Here is a 21,385-nt window from a genome sequence, read left to right as displayed (position 1 = left end):
TTCCACTTTTATACATACATATATATTTATATAGCTTAATAAAATATAGCTACGACAGATTTTGTTTCTGAAAGTATGTGTTTATGTGTTCTTGTGATAATATTGTTATTATCTACTTTCCAGTCTAATTTATAGCCACAGTGTTACCATGCATAATATTTTTACTTTCACTTCACACATTTTACATTATTACTTTTCATATTATGACCCATATTACGAATAAGTGCGTAAGTCATCACAACCAATATAATACCTACAAATCATAATTACTATCATTACAATTATTACCTATATTTCCTCAAGCAAAAGAATACTTTGGCTACGCAAGTGTGGGTCAATGCAAAAGTTTTCCTTAGCACAATTTATAAGTTATATTATTCGTCTAGCTGTATACATTTTTAGTCGCAATGTTGGGCAAGATGCACAAAGTGTATGTGTAAAGGGCACATTGAATATTTTTTTTCTGTTTTTTTTTTTTTTTGTATAACGCTAAACCTAACCTACTCATATCTCATGTCTGTACCACCGGACCCCTGGACAAAGTATTACTTCATGGGAGAGAAGAAGACATTTAAGTCTCTTCTATTGTACGGACTGACTGACGTCTAATCTGTTGTAAATACCTCAATGTCTCAATCTTTTCATAATTAAAGCCGCTTCTCTGACAGCTTACCATTTTCCAGAGGACTCGCAGATAATTTCAGTCAAATTTCCCAAGTGTGGTTTTAAGCTTTTTCCTTATTCTTGGAAACCGAGGGCAATGATAATGTATGTGTTCAGAGTCTTCTATATATTATTTACATGTCGGATAATATGAACTAAAGTCATAACGGTATTTGCATTTGCTTTTAAAATACCCATGGCAACTGAGTATTTATTTCTTGTGGAAGGTCCCCAATTATCTTTGTATCCACGAATATATGCCCGGGGCCACAGTGCTTTGCATGAAGTTTGCCACCCTTGCTGCCACATAGTGATGTTTTTCATTTTCTCGTCTCTTATTAAGAGCTATTCTCAAAATAGGAGATTGTTATTTGACACGGGCACTCAGAGCTACTCTATCTCCAAGGGAGTACCGCAAGGCTCGGTTTTAGGTCGACTACTATGGAGCCTTATAAAAGCAATTACATATGACGTTATCTGGATCAAATGCAATGACTGCGTAAATGATTTGCGCTGATAGTTTGTTAACATGAGTCTAGCTGGCTGAGCAGAACACAGAAATCTTGCTCATAACCTCCAAGAAAATTGAAGACAAGATATCACTCACCATAGGAGAATGCGAGATTACTTCACAGCCACTGATAAAGTACCTTGGTGTAATAGTGGACTCAAGACTTAAATACAAGGAGCACTTGGAAAATACGTCATGTAAAGCAAATAAAATCTATAATGCTTTATCTGGAATGATGGCAAATAAAGGACTTGTGTGGGTAATGAGGTCAGTTATACTGTATGCGGCATCCAGTATGGATACAGGCGCTAGCGATAAAATCATTAGCTAGACCAATTAACGCAGTGCATAGGCTGACGCTGCTGAGGTATTAGGACGCAGTTTGGTGCCTACTGGTATCCAGGGAGATGAGTTTGCGTGAATATACAACTTATTAGAGACCTAAGCAGGCAATGAGGATAATTATTGCGCATTTCACAGTATCTTTTCTTAGTGCGTCAATAGTGGACCCCTCTTTCATAAACCCACGTTGTCTCTCTGAAAATCCGGCGGCCTTTTGGATTGCTAACTCCAAATGGATTCGTATGTATAACAAAGTATTACTTCATTAATTTAATTTGTTATAAACCTGTATACGTGCAAACAACTGCATAGTCATTAAGTTGAAATCATATAAGAGAGGATGCAAGTTTCTCATTAAAGTTGTATAACCGCTTTCTTCAACGCAACCAAGTTTTGCACATTTTGGATTAAGTTTACTGTACTATTTTGTCAATGGGTCAAATGACAAATTATTGTCCATCATGTAAATTTATGTTTTTTGTTTTTATTTTAGGAACCTAAGGCTTGAAAATTTGGAATTTTTTATAATTTGTCCATCGAAAAAAAGATCGAATGGCGCTTGCGACAGCAGATTTGTTTGCGCAAGATAAATTTAAAAAATTAAATATTTTATTTTGAATATGTTTTCAGTTGCAGATTTTTATACAAAATTCATTCAGTTTCTTCTCAGAAATAAATTTTCCATTTATACCTAATTATCGAATTCCTATAATTGAGGTCTAAAAGCATAGTTTTTAGGAAAAGTTTACGTTTATCGTTTCATTTTTCTGACGTTATTTTATTATTTAATTTAATCGTGCGTCTTCAAATAAGCACTAATTTCCAAATTGAACACATTTTTTATGCCTTGAACAGAATATATTCAGTAAGTCATGAAGTATGTAATACGAACAAAACGAGAAGGAACCTAGAAAATATCTGCGTAAATAATCAGCGCAACGATTTAGCCATCCCCGACGTCCATACGTATCTATGTGAATTAGTATCTCAGTTTTCGAGAAACATATTAGTTTAAAATTTTGCACACGTTTTCCTCTCCAAAAAGTTGCTATGGCTAATAGTAGAGCCATACAACATGAATGAACGGAATCAAGTTCTTGTATGGAGAAGTTTTTTTTATTTAAGAGGTATTTTCACAAAACTCGACATGCATTATTACCTAAAACAACGGTATTGGTTGTGAGGAAATTGCCCAGATCGTACCACTATTACATAAAGTTGCCACACAAACTGAAATATCAAACTCAAAACCTAGTATGGAATACTTTTGTTTTTGGCAAAGTATCTCCATAAAATTTTCTACGCATTATTGTCTAAAGCAAACGAAAGAAATCGTTTAGATCAAACCACTATAGCATACAGCTGCCATATAAAGATAGATCAACAAATCAAGTTTTTGCAACGAACTTTCTTTAATTTCAACAATGGTGAAAGCTGTAAAGCTGCTGATGTGGAGGACTTTTTTAAGCCCCTTAAGATATAGTGAGTAAATTTAACTTAGTTTTTGTACATATACACATTTATTAAATATGTATAGTTTTTTCTATTTGAGGATATAACACTAAAACAGTTTCATGCCATAGTTTTTTTCTTAAATAGTACCCAAAACACGTTTTTCTGTAGGCGGTCACACTCCATGTGTCCCTTTAATAAACACTAATCTTTTCTTGACCTATTAATAATATAAATAATACCAAATAAATATACGTTTGTTAACTAACAACAATATGTACATTAAGGTGGCCCTTAGTTGTATGGAGGAAAAAAAAATTTTCTGGATTCTCGATCGCACCCCCTAGAAATATGCGAATAGCCCAAAAATTAGTATATACAATGTTTTGGGTGAATCAAAAAAGGTTTAGAGGTTGCGCAAGGAGCTTGAAATCCTGAAAAAATAAGAATTTTTGCCATTTTTATGTCTCAGACTTCCATATTTCAAAGCCACACTATCCCTTGCTGGTTTTCCATACCGTAATAAGATCTGCATTTTATTACCTTTCTAAAATTACCACATTCTTAAAAATCGGTTGATTGATGATAAAGTTACAGAAATACAAATATGAAAGTAAATTAAATGTGTTGCACGTGCATTCTCAAGCGTCGCATGCTCGTGATATACCGTTATAACGGTTCTAATGTCATAAAAATTTATATTCTGTATTGCTAAAAGCTAGTGTGCTAACGTAGTCGCAAAAGTGAGTACAGAGAAATCGTGGCGTGTAGACAATTTAATTTGCAAAATATTATAAAAATGAGTGAATATAATTTTCGGTCGAAAATTTACTTAATTGGAACGTCAAGCTCTCAAATTCTTGGTGCAAAACTACCATCAAATAAACAAGTGTTATCAGTTGTTTTTCATAATCATAACATAGTGAAATTATCAATTCGTAAGAGTGCTAGATTGACTATAAAAGAAGTGTCCGTATTTTGGGAAAAAGCAAGAATACCAATTAGAGATGAAAAACACTGCATTGACAAGTTGGAAAATATGCATAGAGAATGGCAAGCTATTGGAAAAAGTAAAAATCAGTGAAATGCAAAAACAAAAAGTAAAGCAATTTAAGTGAAATGTTAGATGATTTATTTGATATTGTCATGCTAATGCATTACAACTAATAAAATTGACCGACAAAAAGTTTTTGATCAACGCGAAAAAAAGGGGCGACCAGGATGTTTTGGTGTTGTTGAAACTGGAAAACGAAAAGCAGGTATGTATTTGAATTGGAATGGGGTGACATTTATGTACTTGTAGCAGGAGAATTGTCTTCAGACAGTGATGATGTGCATACAAGTTTGGAAAGTGAGATGGAAGAAGATTCTCATCCATCATGCTCCACTTCCATCAAAAATCGAGGAACGAAGTACGTCTTCACTGAAAGAGTCGTATCTGCCCTAGATAAATGCAAAATTAGTGATCGTTCAGCAATGCATATTGTCACTGCCGTTGCTGAAGCACTAGGACATAATACAAATGAACTCATAATAAACTGTACGTCATTGCAGCGCCAAAGGCATTTAAATCGGTTAAAAAAATCAGAAAACAACAAAGAAAACCTCAAGGTAAGTCGTGTACGGATTAGATCATTGAATCGCGGTATTCGGGTAATAAAACTCTCAAACAAATTTTCTTACATATGTATATCCCTTGAAATTTTTTAATTAAAAAAATATACATTACATCTATATAGCACTTGAATGAACAAATTTTGAATGGTAAATTTTTTTAAACAGATACACTGTGGCACTTTGCATTGGGATGGAAAACTCCTTCCGGAAATAACAGTTCGAGAAAAGGTGGAACGACTTCCAGTTGTTGTTACTGACAGGAATGGATAACACTTAATAGGGGCTCCAAAACTATATGCTGCAACGGGTTCAGAAATAGCTGATACGCTGTACGAACTGATATTTGAATGGGACTTGAAGGATCATATTGTGGCCTGTTGTTTTGATACGACATCGACTAACACGGGCGTAATAAAAGGAGCTACAACGTTGTTAGAAAACAAAAACTTGAGCGAAAGCTTTTGTATCTACCTTGTCGGCATCATATATATGAAATTTTGTTGAGAGGGGTTTTCGAGTGTTATTTTCCCGTAAATACAAGTAAAGACGTCCAATTGTTTCGCCGGTTTCAAGAGAATTGGGAAAATATTGATAAAAACAATTTTAAAGACTTGTTACAAAACATAAATTTACGTTTGAATGATAACGTAGACACTATTTTAAATTTTTGTAAGGAAGAGATGAAAAAGAAAATAGTTAGAGATGACTATAGGGAATTATTGGAATTGACGTCTATATGTCTAGGAGCAAATAACGGCGTAAAATTTCGTGTACCAGGTCCAACTCATCATGCGCGGTGGATGGCTAAGGCATTATATTGTTTAAAGATCTATTTATTTCGTGAACAGTTCAAACTAACGGAATATGAAGAGAATTCGTTAGCAAGTATATGCGCATATATTATAAGATTCTACGTTAAGCTTTGGTTTAACTGCACCAATCCATCTAAAGCACCTCTTCAAGACTTATCTTTTATTAAAGAAATTCACGAGTATAGAGATGTTAATAAAATAATCTCTGAAATTGCAATAAAAAAATTTTGTAAACACCTCTGGTACCTGTCTGAAGAATGTATTGCATTGACATTATTCGACGATGACGTTTCTTATGCCATGAAACAAAATATTGTGGAAAAAATTAAAAAAAAACATCGACAACTGCGACAAGGAAACGGAAAATGTAAAGAGGGTACACGTAAGATCCAGTGAAATCAATGAATTTATAAGAAAAGAACTACATGATTTTGTAACAGCAAATACAATTGATTTTTTTGGACGGTTTGGGATTTCACCTCAATTTCTGCAGGTAGATCCACTTTATTGGAAGGATACAGAAACCTATCAAAAAGCTAAGGATATTGTTATAAATATAAAAGTGGTTAACGACACAGCAGAACGTGGAGTAAAACTTATGGAAGAATATAATAGAATACTAACAAATGACGAACAAGAAAAACAATATTTATTACAAGTTGTAACTGATTATAAAAAACAATTTGATTCACATAATAAATCATCTTTAATTAGATCATAAGAAATAATATTATATTTTTTATTATTGAGAGTTAAATTACCTTTCGCACATAACAAATGAAGTAGGGTAGACTAAATTTAAGAAAATGTAAAAATTCGTAATTTTTCAGGATTTCAAGCTCCTTGCGCAACCTCTAAATCTTTTTTGATTGACCTAAAACTTTGTATATACTAGTTTTTTGGCTATTCTCATATTTCTAGGGGGTGCGGTCGAGAATCGGAATACTTTGGAAAATAAGGGCCACCCTAATGTACATATATAGCTATATATGTATGTATAGAACACGAATTCGTCTACCGAAATTGAGCCATTCATCCTAATGAACTTCCTTACGCCGTTATTGCCTTTAATCCTAAGAAAGGTACTCATATTCTACTTTAGTTGATTCATTGAGAGACTCACAACAGCGCGAAGCAATCAAGCGTATATTAAGATTTATAAATACACTTATACATATGTTCAACAGCAACATATATAATGGGTTGTCAAAAAAGTCTTGCGGTATTTTCGCTAGTTGGCGCTGAAAGAGCGTAGTTCTAGTTTTATTCGTCGCATCGGGTCATATATATTGACCTAATATATATAACAGCAAAGTATGAACGTAGTAGATATAGTATACATATGTACATATATATATATGACAACACTATGGAGTACTTTCTAATAAAACGTTTAATTATTAAACTAAAGGTAAATAAACAATTTTCACATGAATTTTCTTCTCTTTTTCCTATTCCTTCCTTACTGATACTCAACTACACATACAACTTCACATATGTGGAAATGTGTCCAACATCCTGTGGAACTCCATGGAAAATTCAACACAACCACTTTCACGTCCAATAAATAAATAAACAAACCGGCACACGCGACCCACCTATACAAATGAAAATACGTAAATACAAATAAACAAAAACAAACTAATGACCGAACGTGCATATGAATGCGTGCGTCTTGCGGCCTATGAACTATCTGCTAATATGAAAATGAATGGGTTGTGTCGAACGGGTTGACACGTTTCGAATTGTGCTTTACCCATACGCAAACACGCACCTTCGCGTTCCTGTGCGTCATATGATAATTTTGAGCTATCGCCTAGATTGTGTGGTTGCGCGTCGACACACAAACAATACTGACGATACAAAATCACGTTATAACGAAAAACAACCGAATGAGCATAATCCATGCTGAGAAGCGTGCTTGGATATTGAGAATACGTGACGTTAAGGAAGCGGACAAATGCTGGTATATGTGTCAGATCAATACGGATCCGATGAAAAGTCAAGTTGGTTACCTGGATGTTGTGGGTGAGTACCACAAACTTAATGGAGTCAAATTGTCTTTATACTATATAATACAAGTATAATATAATATGACGCAGACACATGCAGGCTAGTCAAAAATAGCTATAAGTAGAATTATCAATATTCTCTAAGTTAAATTTAAGCGAGAGGGATATGTACGTTGGGGGTATCATTCAAAACTTTTATTTTTATTTATTCGAGGACACTTGAAACTTTTCTTTCCTGTGTTGAAAAAAAAAAATCGCTGAAAAATTCTTAATTTTTACTTTAAGCACTCATTTTTGTGATTTTTCATATCTTTCACACATTTTGAAGGAATATCTGGTTTTATCGAAAAACTTGCAAATAAAAAATTAAACAAAATTCAATTTTAAATTATTAATTTACTATCCTTACAGGATATTTAAATAGACTCCAATTACAATATATGCACCTTCTACCGAATTAATTTGACCATAGACTGGCTGAGGTAATCAGGCTGATATTCGAGAAACCTTGAATGATCTCACTATAGCTCTTATGAATCAAAAAAGCCATCGTATATCGCCTTCCTTTATACAGGTTTCAAAATTTGCAACTACGAAACATTTATCTGCATGGCATGGATTAGGTAGATCTCACGTGAACATCGGTTCTTTCTAGTAATTGGAACTCTTAAATATTAATCCCCTCATTCTGGCAAAACCACGAGGTGTTTTGTGTTGACCAGAAATTTTCTATATTATGTGTCCATTGAAATATTTCACTCTCAGTCAGGCAAAAGCTGGATAGTAGATTCCACCTCACCTTAATTCAAATATCCGAACCAGGTGTGAGCATATTAGACCGTGTCCATTCAGAACACTTACAATTGCGGCATTGACTTTGCTAAGAGCTGGTAGTTAAAGGGGTCTCTAAAATTTATTCCACTCTCAGCCAGAAGGAACTCACACAAAGTCTGCTCATCTAGCGCTAGAATGCGAATGGTCAGCTGAGCACCGACTCGTTCCTAGTCTGATGAGATTAGGATAAGTCTACTGGCAGCGAGACGAAGGTCTGGTAATACTGGCCTATATTTTCTAAATGCTTTATTATTTAATGTGATAGTATGACCTTAAAGATGGATAAACTACTCGTAGGTATGAAAGAGTTTTAAAGTAAGTTCTACAATAGCCTACAATGATAGTATGTAAAGCAATATTTAACCACATACTCAATTAATCAAGGTAATACAACTTAATTTAATATGTGAAGATACCACGCACACACTTTTAAAAAATGGAATGTCCGAATTACTTTATTCAGATTAAATACCAATAATGTTGTAATTGCCGTATTTTTTTACTGCTGAATTTGGTATCCCCACAAAACTAATTCGGCTGTGTAAGCTGACGTTGAGCACCACCAATAGATAGAAAAAGAGAATGTACCATCTTCTACAAGAGTGTACAGTTGCTGCCTTATGCCGATATAATTTGGCTTAACAACCGCGCCGTTAGCTCTGCTTTCTGCAGACTGGATAAGGAAGCGAGGCATATGGGTCTGGTAGTAAATGAAGGCAAGACCAAATAGCTCTTATCATCAAACAAACAATCGTCGCATTTTCAACTTGATTCGCACGTCATTATTGACAGTCATAACTTTGAAGTCGTAGATAATTTCGTCTATACCGGAATGAGCATCAAAGCCAACAAGAATATCAGCTTTGAAATCCAACGCAGAATCACTCTTGCCAACAGGTGCTACTTTGGACCGAGTGGGTAATTGATAAGTAAAGTCCTCTCTTGGAGAGCAAAGACCTAATTCTACAAGTCACTCATTATCCCCGTCTTGCTATATAGTGCCGAAGCATGGACAATGACATCATCTGATAATTCGGCCTTGGAAGTGTTCACGATAAAGGTTTTGAGGAAGATTTATGGACCTTTGCCCATTTGGCAACGAGGAACTGTACGAGATATACGACGACATTGACATAGTTCACTGAAATAAAAGACAGCGGCTATGCTGGCTAGGTCATGTTGTCCGAATGGACGAAAACACTCCAGCTCTGAAAGTATTCGACGCACTACACGCCGGTGGAAGCTGAGAAATAGAAAGACTTCCACTCCATTGAAGAGATCAGGTGGAGAAGAGCATGGCTGCATTTGGTATCTCGAATTAACGCCAGAGCGCAAAAAGAAGAAAGGACTGGTGCGCTGTTGTTAACTCGGTTATAACCGCGTCAGCGGTCTCTACGCCAGTGAAGATGAAGAAAAAGTATTTGCCAATTGGCAGCGTATATTCGCCGTTGTTCTTGGTAGTTCGCTGGTTGACGATTTTTGCAAAACTACACGTGATATATTTAAGTTACTTAAGTTGTGATGTATATTCTGGTGGTACTACGAATTTTTGCAAAGATTACGTATACGACACGTATGTCACGTTCATGCCCTTTAACTTACCGCCAATGTTTCATATATTCTACGCATCGAGGGGTTGGACATCTACGTACGCATGCTCAACTATCTTATGCCGTACCGTTTATTGCTTCTGAAATAGTTGAAACCACCAATCTTGGAAGTAGTGGTAATTAAAGTAAAGTTTCCTTTCGAAACAGTGATACTGTTTCATTGCCCACATTCTCGGGTTTGCTTTATAATAATTTTTGCGTTGTTGTCACTGGCAAAATAATAAAAACAGAAACTTCAAATGCAGAATTTACCTAGATTTCCTTAGAAGAAATGCACTTCGTTTCATTAGAGGATTTAGAAAATACATAGAGGAATTATAATGGCGCGGTCGAATATAAGTTTTAGAATATTCTTAAAATTTTTATAATTAATGAAAGAAAAATTAAATAGTTCTTCATTGGAAGAATATTAATTTCGGTATTAAGCAAAGAATTTTTTACAATTGAACTTTTATCTTCGTCTTGAAAAAAAAGTTAATAATTTCACAACTACTTTCAGTATCTACCCCTTGCCCTAAGGCACTAGTAATATCTTGTAAGGTATGTGTTATTTATAGCTCATAAAATATAAATGCTTTGTGAATAAATTTGCTGCGAAGTAATACTTTCGATAACTTTGCCAGGCAGATGAAAATGAATGAAATCAGATGAGAACCCACTCACTTCCTATATTAAAGGTTATGTTGAAAACTACTGAAGGTGCAATAACTCATGAAAAACACTCTTCAGAAGGATTAAACGCCATATTGTATTGTTGGTGTTGTTATAGGGCAGAAGATATTTCTGATATAATTTCGAGGAATGGTACCTAGTTGACAGCACTTTTTCCGTTAAAAATCCGGGTCTTTCCGATTATTTAGATCCCACTATCTGACTCACAGATACTGCTTGATCGATTTTAAGTTTATTTGGTACATAACACCCGATATTCTTATGCGCATATATTGCTGAAATCGATAAATCGAATCACAATCCCTTCTACTTCATACAAATTTTAATGCCATTTACGAATTTCCTTGTTTTTTTTTTTTATTAAAATGAAAAGGGAATAAGACGTCAAGGGGTTACATGGGTTTCCGCGGGTAAAAAGCAATATTTTTCAACAATTTTTTTTTTCTTATATCAAAATTTAAATAATTTACTAGAATTTATTATTGTTACAAACATACACTATTAACAAAGAAATTCTGAAATTTTTGGAACAAAACTTTTTAAACTCGGCCATTGCGATGCCATTTCCGGTAACCACTCGGAAAAAGGTGCGCACGCGTTGGTAGGATAACTCCTTACTGGATCATCTATAGTGAAAAAAATTCCCGTTTTAATTGAAACCTAAAAACTCAAAATTGTATTTTTGGTAGACACTTAAAAAAACGAAAATTTTACTGAAAATTTCACGACATTTTTTTTAAGTAGTCGTATTCTCCAGACATTGAATATGTATACCTCAGTGACTCTAATTGATCGAAAATGTCGGTCGATATGTTATATATGTTAGTGAAGGTCCAATATAATATTTCCCGGTAATAATTAGGCTTTGTGGCAAAAATGAGTAAAATTATCTCTAGGTTAATATTCCTCCTTACGCTATATGGCCAATATACATATGCATTTTCAAACTTCGTGTTAATTTTATATATAGATATCGGTTACCTTATGAGGTATCTTATTGAATGTCGCAATGCATATTGCACAATTCATTTCAAAAACAGAATTTCTTTTTTTTCTTAAAACAAATTAAAATGAAAAAAATAAATTTGAAGAATTTAACATTAAAAAAATAATAATTTATATCTGCGCGATAAAAGTCTATTGTTCTATGCCTCTGCAGTACTGCTTATAAAAAGCGATTGAAAAAGCTCTTTTTCACTTTCTACACTTTTTCCAACGGACAAACCAATCATCGAAATACTTTTTAAAGCTATATTCCGGGATGGCCTTCAGTTCTCATTGCGAATTAGTTTTGATGTCTTCAATGCTCTCAAATCGGGTTCCACAAAGTGGTAATTTGAGTTTTGGAAACAGGAAAAATTCACACGGGCCATATCTGGAAAGTACGGTGGTTGTTCGATGATATTTGTTGAATTTTTGTTCAAAAACTCGTTTACAATTATCGCTTTGTGCGCTGGTGCAATATCGTGGTGCAAAATTATCTGTTGTTCCGCCACAAATATGGTTTTTTGCGACGAACATTCTCTCTCAAACGCTTCATAACGCCAAGATAATATTCGTTATTGACGGTTTTATCCTCCGGTAAGAATTGCGAATGAACAATCCAACCATTTTCCTTTATTTTGTCGACGTTTTCTTCAATTGAAGAGGTCGAAGGCCGTCCTGAACGTGGCAAATCGTTCACTTCTTCTCGTCCCTTTTTAAACGATTTATATCAATCGTTAACTTGGGTTTTCGGTATGGTTGAATCACCAAATGTTTTTTTCAACATTTCCAACGTTTTGGCACCAGAAATTTTGTTTTGAAACACGAAATTTCACACAAACTCTTTGTTCAATATTTTTATCGATAGTAAAAATCGCAACGCACACAAAAGGTTGTCTTGTTCCTAATGACGCCGTAAACTAACTAAATGACACTTAGCAATAAAAATTGACAGAATAGTGGCTGACAGTTGTGCCAACATGGGAAATTTTTATACTCTCGCAACAATGTTGCTAACGAGAGTATTATAGTTTTGTTCACATAACGGTTGTTTGTAAGTCCTAAAACTAAAAGAGTCAGATATAGGGTTATATATACCAAAGTGATCAGGGCGACGAGTAGAGTCGAAATCCGGATGTCTGTCTGTCCGTCCGTCTGTCCGTCCGTCTGTCCGTCCGTCCGTCCGTCTGTCCGTCCGTCCATGCAAGCTGTAACTTGAGTAAAAATTGAGATATCATGATGAAACTTGGTACACGTATTCCTTGGCTCCATAAGAAGGTTAAGTTCGAAGATGGGCAAAATCAGCCCACTGCCACGCCCACAAAATGGCGGAAACCGAAAACCTATAAAGTGTCATAACTAAGCCATAAATAAAGATATTAAAGTGAAATTTGGCACAAAGGATCGCATTAGGAAGGAGCATATTTGGAAGTAATTTTTTTTGGAAAAGTGGGCGTGGCCCCGCCCCCTACTAAGTTTTTTTTTACATATCTCAGAAACTACTATAGCTATGTCAACCAAACTCTATAAAGTCGTTTCCTTCAGGCATTTCTATATACAGTTTAAAAATGGAATAAATCGGATAATAACCACGCCCACCTCCCATACAAAGGTTATGTTGAAAATCACTAAAAGTGCGTTAACCGACTAACAAAAAACGTCAGAAACACTAAATTTTACGGAAGAAATGGCAGAAGGAAGCTGCACCCAGGCCTTTTAAAAATTGAAAATGGGCGTGGCGCCGCCACTTATGGACCAAAAACCATATCTCGGTAACTACTAGACCGATTTCAATGAAATTCGGTATATAATATTTTTCTTAACACCCTGATGACATGTACGAAATATGGGTGAAATCGGTTCACAACCACGCCTTCTTCAATATAAAGCTATTTTGAATTCCATCTGATGCCTTCTCTGTATAATACAGTATAAACATTAGGAACCAATGATGATAGCGGAATAAAACTTTACAAAAATACGGTATTTGAAAAATATGTAAATGACGTATTATGAAATCTCGATTATCACTTTACCATGCGAGAGTATAAAACTACTACTCTTGTACTTGTTTTTTTAATTATTCTCAGCGGGAAAATTTAAAACGAGAATTTCCGAGTACTTATTTGACAGAATATATTTTGGTAAAAACAAATCGTTACATTGGACATCCGAGACTTGAAAGAAAAAATGCTGGTGAGGTTGTGCGTTAAAGTCGATTGCAGTGTTGAACTACTGTCCTTTACCAAAAAATATGTTTCTCAATAGCACGAAAATGTTTTTTTTTATTTTCCGACAAAGTTATTTATATTTTTTTCAGTTATTATGTATGTGCTCCTGAGAACAATTACGATAGTGTTTTCCACAAAAATATTAAATTTTGCAAACCGTAGTTGAGATGAGCTTTTAAAAATGTCTTTGTATTCATGGAAAATAACAATAGTATGTACATACATATGGCATGCCAAATTTTCATAAGCAAAATATTTGACTTTAGCGAACCCTAAACAGGGTATTTGGCATGAAGTTTTTAACACATATGGGAACGTCGGAGATCCTATAAAGTATATACGTAAATGACCAGGATGATGTGCTTCGTCAATTTAACTATATCTGCTAATACCTCTTTTCGTCTGTCTGTCTGTCAGTCAGCATTTACGCAAATTAATCTATCAGTTTTTCAGATATCGATCTGAATTTTTCAACACGTCTTTTTTTTATGAAGAAGCTACTAATTTTTCGGAATCACTAATGTCGGAAAACTGTAGTATATAGCTGAATCATCGGAATATCATTTTTTCCTGTCTTTACTTTGGAATGACTAAAATTTTTGTAAAATGAGTTTTAAAAATGTTCCACGTTTTACCAGTTTTGTTGACATTACTGCAATTTTAATATATACATATTAGGGTGTTTTTTTTGAACTGTTAATTTTTTCCAGTCGCGTCTCGAAATTTCCTTGGAAATACCCTAAAAAAGTTCCCTGAAAATTTTAGCCCTTAATATTATATATTAGGGTGTTTCCTACAAATTTGTCATTTAAATTTTTTCTATACATAGCTCTTGTCATTTACGAGATATATACAAAAAAATGCGAATTTCATGGAAAAATTAGAGCCCCGTACTACCTCGCCGGTGTGAGTTACGACTGTGTTTCACAAGCACTTTTGTAGAGTGAACAACTCTGAGAAATATGCGTCTAATGTCAAAGCGATGGCATAAAATACCTCTGTATCTGTAGGAATTTAAAGATAAAAACTCACGATTGTAGTGTATTTTCTATGGAAAATTTTTACAGGCCTTGGTCCAGCTCTTAATGTTAATATTAAGGGCCAAAATTTTCCGGGAATTTTTTTAGGGTATTTCCAAGGAAATTTTGAGACGAGACTGAAAAAAATTAACAGTTCAAAAAAAAAACACCCTAATATACATATATATTAAAATTGCAGTAATGTCAACAAATCTGGTAAAACGTGGAACATTTTTAAAACACACCCTAATATATACATACAAATATATAATATACATTATAAGGGAAAGAGAAATTTTGTATGTATGTTCCTCATAGACCGATATACCGATCGGACCAATTTCACAGAAATTCTAGGGTGACCTTCAGAATGGCCCCAGGAAGGTTCCTGTAAAGTTTGGCGGAGACTGAATGTTTTTTTAATATTTTTAAATGAATTAATTATGCCCAGACCCATTTAGACTTCTAAACAACAATATTTCAACGATTAGAACGAAGCAGTTAAACGATCGCAGCTATGCAGGTGTCAGCGGATGAAATGTCATACTGTTATTTTAGTTATTTTTATACCCTGAACAGGGTATATTAAGTTTGTCACGAAGTTTGTAACACCCATTAGGAATCGTCGGAGACCCTATGAAGTATATATATAAATGATCAGTATGTCGAGCTGAGTCGATTTAGCCATGTCCGTCTGTCTGTCCGTCTGTCTGTCTGTCTGTATATATACGAACTAGTCCTTCAGTTTTTAAGATATCGCTTTGAAATTTTGCAAACGTCATTTTCTCTTCAAGAAGCTGTTCATTTGTCGGAACGGCCGATATCGGACCTCTATAACATATAGCTGCCATACAAACTGAACGATCGGAAGCCAGTTCTTGTATGGACAACTTTCACGTTTGATAAGATATATTCACGAAATATGGTCCATAATATTTTCTAAAGCAACAATATAATCTCCGAAGAAATTGATCAGATCGGTTAACTATAGCATATAGCTGCCATACAAACTGAACGATCGGAATCAAGTTCTTGTATGGACAACTTTCACATTTGACAAGATATATTCACGAAATTTGGTATATATTATTTTCTAAAGCAACAATGTAATCTCCGAAGAAATTGTTCAGATGGGTTGACTATAGCATATAGCTGCCATACAAACTGAACACATAGTTACTAACAGAAATGTACCTGTGAAGGGTATTTAGCTTCGGTGTAAACGAAGTTAACGGTTTTTCTTGTTTGATAAGCGATTTTATATAAAAGAATTTAAAATTAGTTTAAATTAATGTATATTTTTATTTATGCATAAATTTTATTATATAACGAAATTAGTAAGCTCTAAGGTGTCAGTATATTTCAAAAGAAATTAAAAACTCCGTTGAAACACCTCTGTCCATGTAAACAACTACGTGTTTTCCGAAAAAAATTAGTGATTTTGGGATTAGTCGTGCTTTCACTATTCTTAAGCTCAAATGATCTTTCACTGATGCTTCCCATATTCAAATTATGGAAGTATGATATCTGACTATTAATCGACGATTTTCAAGCACCAATTCTTTTACTTTATTGACGTGCTGATCGTCAGTTGATGTCGATGGCCGTCCGGGACATAGTTCGTCGTCAACGCGTCGACACTCTCTGAATAATTTGTACCAAACAAAAGCACTTGCTCGCGACAAATAATTATCACCGAAGGCCTCTTCCAACATTCTGAATGTATCGGCAACAGAAATATGATCCCACATACAAAATTTAATGAAACTTATTCGTTGAATAATTTTACTCAAGAGAAACATCGCCGAATGTACTTTATGTGCTTCTGAAAAACAAGCATATAATAAACACTAATCATTATTTTGATTTGACATTTGACACTGATGTCACTGATAGTCATACCAACCTAGAAAAAAATATTTGGACGAATGGATTTTCGTTCGAAATTTAAATAAAAAGGTCCTATATTTTGTACTCAGTAGTATGTACACTACGTAGATATATTTGAATTTAGGTTAAAACAAAAGAATAAAAGTAAATGAAACTAGAAACTAAAAAAATAAAATTATGAGTTTGTTAATTATTAGTTCATGTATGTTTAAAATTTAACAAAAACAAGAAAAAACGTTAACTTCGGTTGCACCGAAGCTAATATACCCTTCACAGGTGCATTTCTTTTAGTAACTATGTGCTCAGTTTGTATGGAAGCTATATGCTATAGTAATCTGATCTGAACAATTTTTTCGGAGATTACATTGTTGCCTTAGAAATTAATTTATACCAAATTTTTGAAGATACATTGTCAAATGTGAAAGTTTTCCATACAAGAACTTGATTCCGATCGTTCAGTTTATATGGTAGCTATATGCTATAGTTAACCGATCTGACCAATTTCTTCGGAGATTACATTGTTGCCTTAGAAAATAATCTATACCAAATTTGGTGAAAATACATCGTCAGGGTCTCCGACGCTTCTTTCTGGGTGTTACAAACATCGCGACAAACTTAATATACCCTGTTCAGGGTATAATAAAATAATAATTTAATAAAGCCCGGCAGAGCGGTCTGGGTATGCTAGTAAAAAATACGATTTAATATACTATGTGAAATAAACATGATTGTTCAAACATTTTTATTAACTTAAATTTTAATTCAATCCATTTATTGCATTGGTTTTATATATTATTTTTATTTGGTCAATAAATGTTTGTGAGAAAAATCCTAACTGAGGCTTAATATAAAAATTACCATATTAAGTAAGTACCTTGCCTGACCACTACACTAACACAGCTTTGAAATATACAAACATATTCCAGGAATTTAATTTGGATGTGTAGGAATCTCTGAATATCTAAGTTAATGAAATCTGTTACCAAATTCAATTCCCTGAATAGAAGACTACGAAAAATGTACAAGGTGCCTAAAACTATGTCTTCAATTATGATGTTTTTTATATTGAGTGTATAGTTCTAGTAACTATAAGTTAAAGTACATAACATTACGTGACACCACAGTCGTTACAAAGCAAACAGCAGAACAGAATTTAAACATAATTATTAACTATATGTATTAGAGTGATCAAAAAAAAAAAAATTTTTTTTTCGTTTGGTACTCGGAAAAATAGGTTCCTAGACACCTCTAAGAAAGCCTCTCCAAACATGAGTTTTTAATTATAACGGGAAAGTCCTCCTACATACAGTTTTCTATTTTTTCTTATTATCAGATAGAAAAATTTATATCTCGCTTCCAATTACTTCAAAAAATATCTTGTTTCTAAGATTTGGTAGGAAATTGAATGCTCTACAAAAAAGGTCTATTCAGATTTTTTCGTAAACCCAAACGTTTAAAAGATGTTAACAGTTAAAGTTTGATTATTTTTGGGAAAATTTTTTATTTCTTATGAATTTTATAACTCAATGAAAAAAAAATTATTATGAAGGTGGCGAGCCCATACCGCTGCCCAATAATACCGAAGGTGAGTAAAGAATATGAATCTTTTTTTTGTGAATACATTTTTGAGTAACTTTCTACATCAAATATATGTAAATATATGATAATAGTATTACCTTATGAAAACTTTAAGTTATAATAACTGAGGAGTGTGCTGAGTTGTGGATTGAAATATTGAACTAAAAAGTAAATACTTTTCTCTAACCGTGATGAACATTTAAATCAATTATAATGAACTTGATGAAACAAAATGTAAGCTACCAAAAATATTTTAAATGGAATAATGAAAATATTAATCTAGGCTTAACGTGGTCTCATTAAAATTGTTTCCTTTTCTAGTGTTTCCTTAAGTTTTGTTCTGCATTTAAATAAAATATACACAAAAGGTGATGGAAATACACCTAGCGCAGCTATATCAAGATTAACTGTTTCTCAAAATGATCACTTCAGTCAACATTTAATGTTTTTAATTTAAATTTTGCATGAAAATCTATTCGTCGAAATATGGTTTCTCTAGACTAGTATGACTGTCAGTGACATCTTTGTTAAATGTCACATCAACATAAGCATTAGTGTTTCTCTTTCTGAAGTACATATGCGAAATACATTCGACACTCTTTGAAATGAGTGAAATTATGCAGTAAAGAAGTCCTCTGAAATTTTGTGTGCGCCATCAAATTTTTCATGCCAAAACAATGAGAATGTTGAAAAAGCTCGTTAGTGATAATTGTTTGCCGCGAAATTATTCAAAGAGCGTCTAGAACTCGTTGATGATGAATTACGTTCAGGACGGATGATCAACACATCAACAAAACAAAGGAATTTGACATTGAGAATCGACGGTTAAAAGTCAGAGATCTTCTTGGTATCGTTGGAATATCGGAAGGATCACTGAAATCCATTTTGAAAAACTATTTGAAAAAGTGAAAGCACATTTGGTTCCGAAATCACTAAACTTTTTCGAAAAACTGCGTCGCGTTAACTTCTGTGAAACAATGCTTTTTAAGGGAGATTACCTTGAGGAGGACGAAACAGATTTTGAAGAATAAATTAAGAATTTTAAAATTATGAACAAATACTATTTTTGCTCATGGTAGTGTAGCCCTTGTAATTTTATTTCGGGTTGTTGACTCGTCAGATGCTCTGAGAACTTAGTTTGGAGATTTCTATGAATTACCCTTATACTCCAGTCTTGGCAGTTACTACCTGTTTCTGTCTAGTCTGAAGAAAAAATTCACCTCTAGAGAAGCTTGTTAAAATCGGCTGTCTCACTTAGAGAACATAGATACATACATATAATAAGATCTAATTTTTCCAAAATTCAAATAGATGTCAACATTGTGAGATACCTAGTCGGATTAACCACTAATTTGAGCGCCTGCTGAAAGTGATTTCGACCCACAAGCATGGAAAGTACTATGGAAAACCTATAAAGTGTCATAACTGGGGTTTTAAAAAAGATATTGAAAGTGAAAGTGAATTTGGCACAAGGGATTCTATTACGGAGGGCATTAGATTAAATATTTTTAAATGAAAATGCGGGAAATAAAAATTGAGTATCCAAATTCAAAGTTATGTGTCAACTTGTCATTTGAATATAAAGCAAATTTCATGTTGAAATTAGCGTTAAGTTCAGCATTTTTTACATCGTTGTTGGCATTAAAATAACGAAAATGTGGTTAAAAGGGTATCATTGTGTAAATATTATTTTAGTTTTACTTTACGCGTTCTCACTGACAACCCTTACACAGTTATTTTTTCATATTTACGACTAATGGATTTAGTAGGCATTCTAGTTTAAAAATTAAAATATTATAGCTATTTCATATTCCAATGGTATGGATATTCAAAAATTTATCCTTAAAGAATTTTTAAAATTAAAATTATTTTTAAAGTTTTATTCGTTTTAGTATCGAAATAACTAGAATGGTTTTGTCTTCACTTTAAAATGCAATAATAACAATAAATTCTTAGCCATAAAATGAATCTACTTTTATAACATTTTTTTTAACTTCGCATGCCTAATAAACTTCCTTTAGAAATATTTTCATTATTTGCGTAACTGCCCTATACAAAGCTTTCGAAAGCAGTTTCAATCCTAGAAAAAAAAACAACTTCTTACAAAAAAGTATTGTTGTTAAAAACCTTCAGATCTGTAACACATTTCTCAGATGGTGCATTATCCTAAGTGTATTAATAGAAACAAAAAGATTAAAGAAACACGAAACAAAGTAAACCGATCCGAAGACCTGTATCCGAAGACCATTATAAACAGATTTTATATAAATGCAAAAAAATCATTTCGGAATTCCTTACTTTTTTAAAAAACAAGCAAACTTTAAGTTTATTGTCATTTGAACATTCTTTGGAATCTATTTTTTGAAGATTATCCTTTGAAATGTTGGCCACAGCTACGTCTCAGATGGTTCATCCGTTGATTCCAATTTTCGATGACTCACCCGAGCACTTCGACTGGTAACTGGAACGAATGACACAAGTGATGTTTTGCTCCAAGGCGTGAATTGAAGCAGGTTGATTCGCTTCCAAAGGAAGGGGATATCACACAATCATGGGGTCCATACGACCCGCCAAAGACGTGAAATTATCTGCGCACCGAAGTGTTCTCTCAGTAAATCTATGGAATCATGCGATGTTGGGAAGTGGCGTTGTCTTGTTGAAACCATAATGTCGCCAAGATCACGCGCTTCAATTTCAGGCATCAAATAGTCGAATATCATGGCGCGATAAAGGTCATCCTTGCTGGTTACGTTCACACCGGTACCACTTTTGAAGAAATATGAACCGATGAATCCACCGGCTTACAAATTACACTAAACCGTTGATTTTTCTGAAAGAAATGGTTGCTGTTGAATCCCTTCAAGTTGTTCTTCGTTCCAAAATCGGCAATTTTGCTTCTTTAAATACCCATTGAGTCAGAAATGGGCCTCATTGCTGAGCAAAATTTGTTTCGAAAACATGGTATCTTCCTATACAGTCTATATTTTGTACGCTTTCAGTTTAAGATCTCGACATAAATTGCGCTAAGTCGTTCCATACGTTAGTTCGAGTTGCTGAGAACGGCGGCGAACCGACCTTTTACGATCTTTGTGTACAGTCTCAGCTATTTCTGCTACATTTTCATCCCTTTGCGCTGAACGTGATCTATTTTATTGAAT

At 33.8% G+C, this 21,385-nt stretch overlaps 1 protein-coding gene across 2 annotated transcripts in view; it reads left to right on the top strand.

The window, feature by feature from the left end:
- LOC120768582 (lachesin-like) overlaps positions 1-21,385 on the top strand; it is a 68,870-nt gene that overhangs the window by 5,819 nt on the left and 41,666 nt on the right. For both annotated transcript variants that reach the window (XM_040095338.1, XM_040095337.1), the window contains exon 3: positions 7,218-7,425. In XM_040095338.1, the coding sequence (XP_039951272.1) occupies positions 7,218-7,425 (208 nt within the window). The remainder of the gene's footprint in view (positions 1-7,217; positions 7,426-21,385) is intronic.

This window comes from Bactrocera tryoni, chromosome 2 (assembly GCF_016617805.1).
Source record: "Bactrocera tryoni isolate S06 chromosome 2, CSIRO_BtryS06_freeze2, whole genome shotgun sequence".
Lineage (NCBI taxonomy): Eukaryota > Metazoa > Arthropoda > Insecta > Diptera > Tephritidae > Bactrocera > Bactrocera tryoni.
Note: the sequence above shows the minus strand (reverse complement) of the source record. Positions and strands in the feature narration are given on the sequence as shown.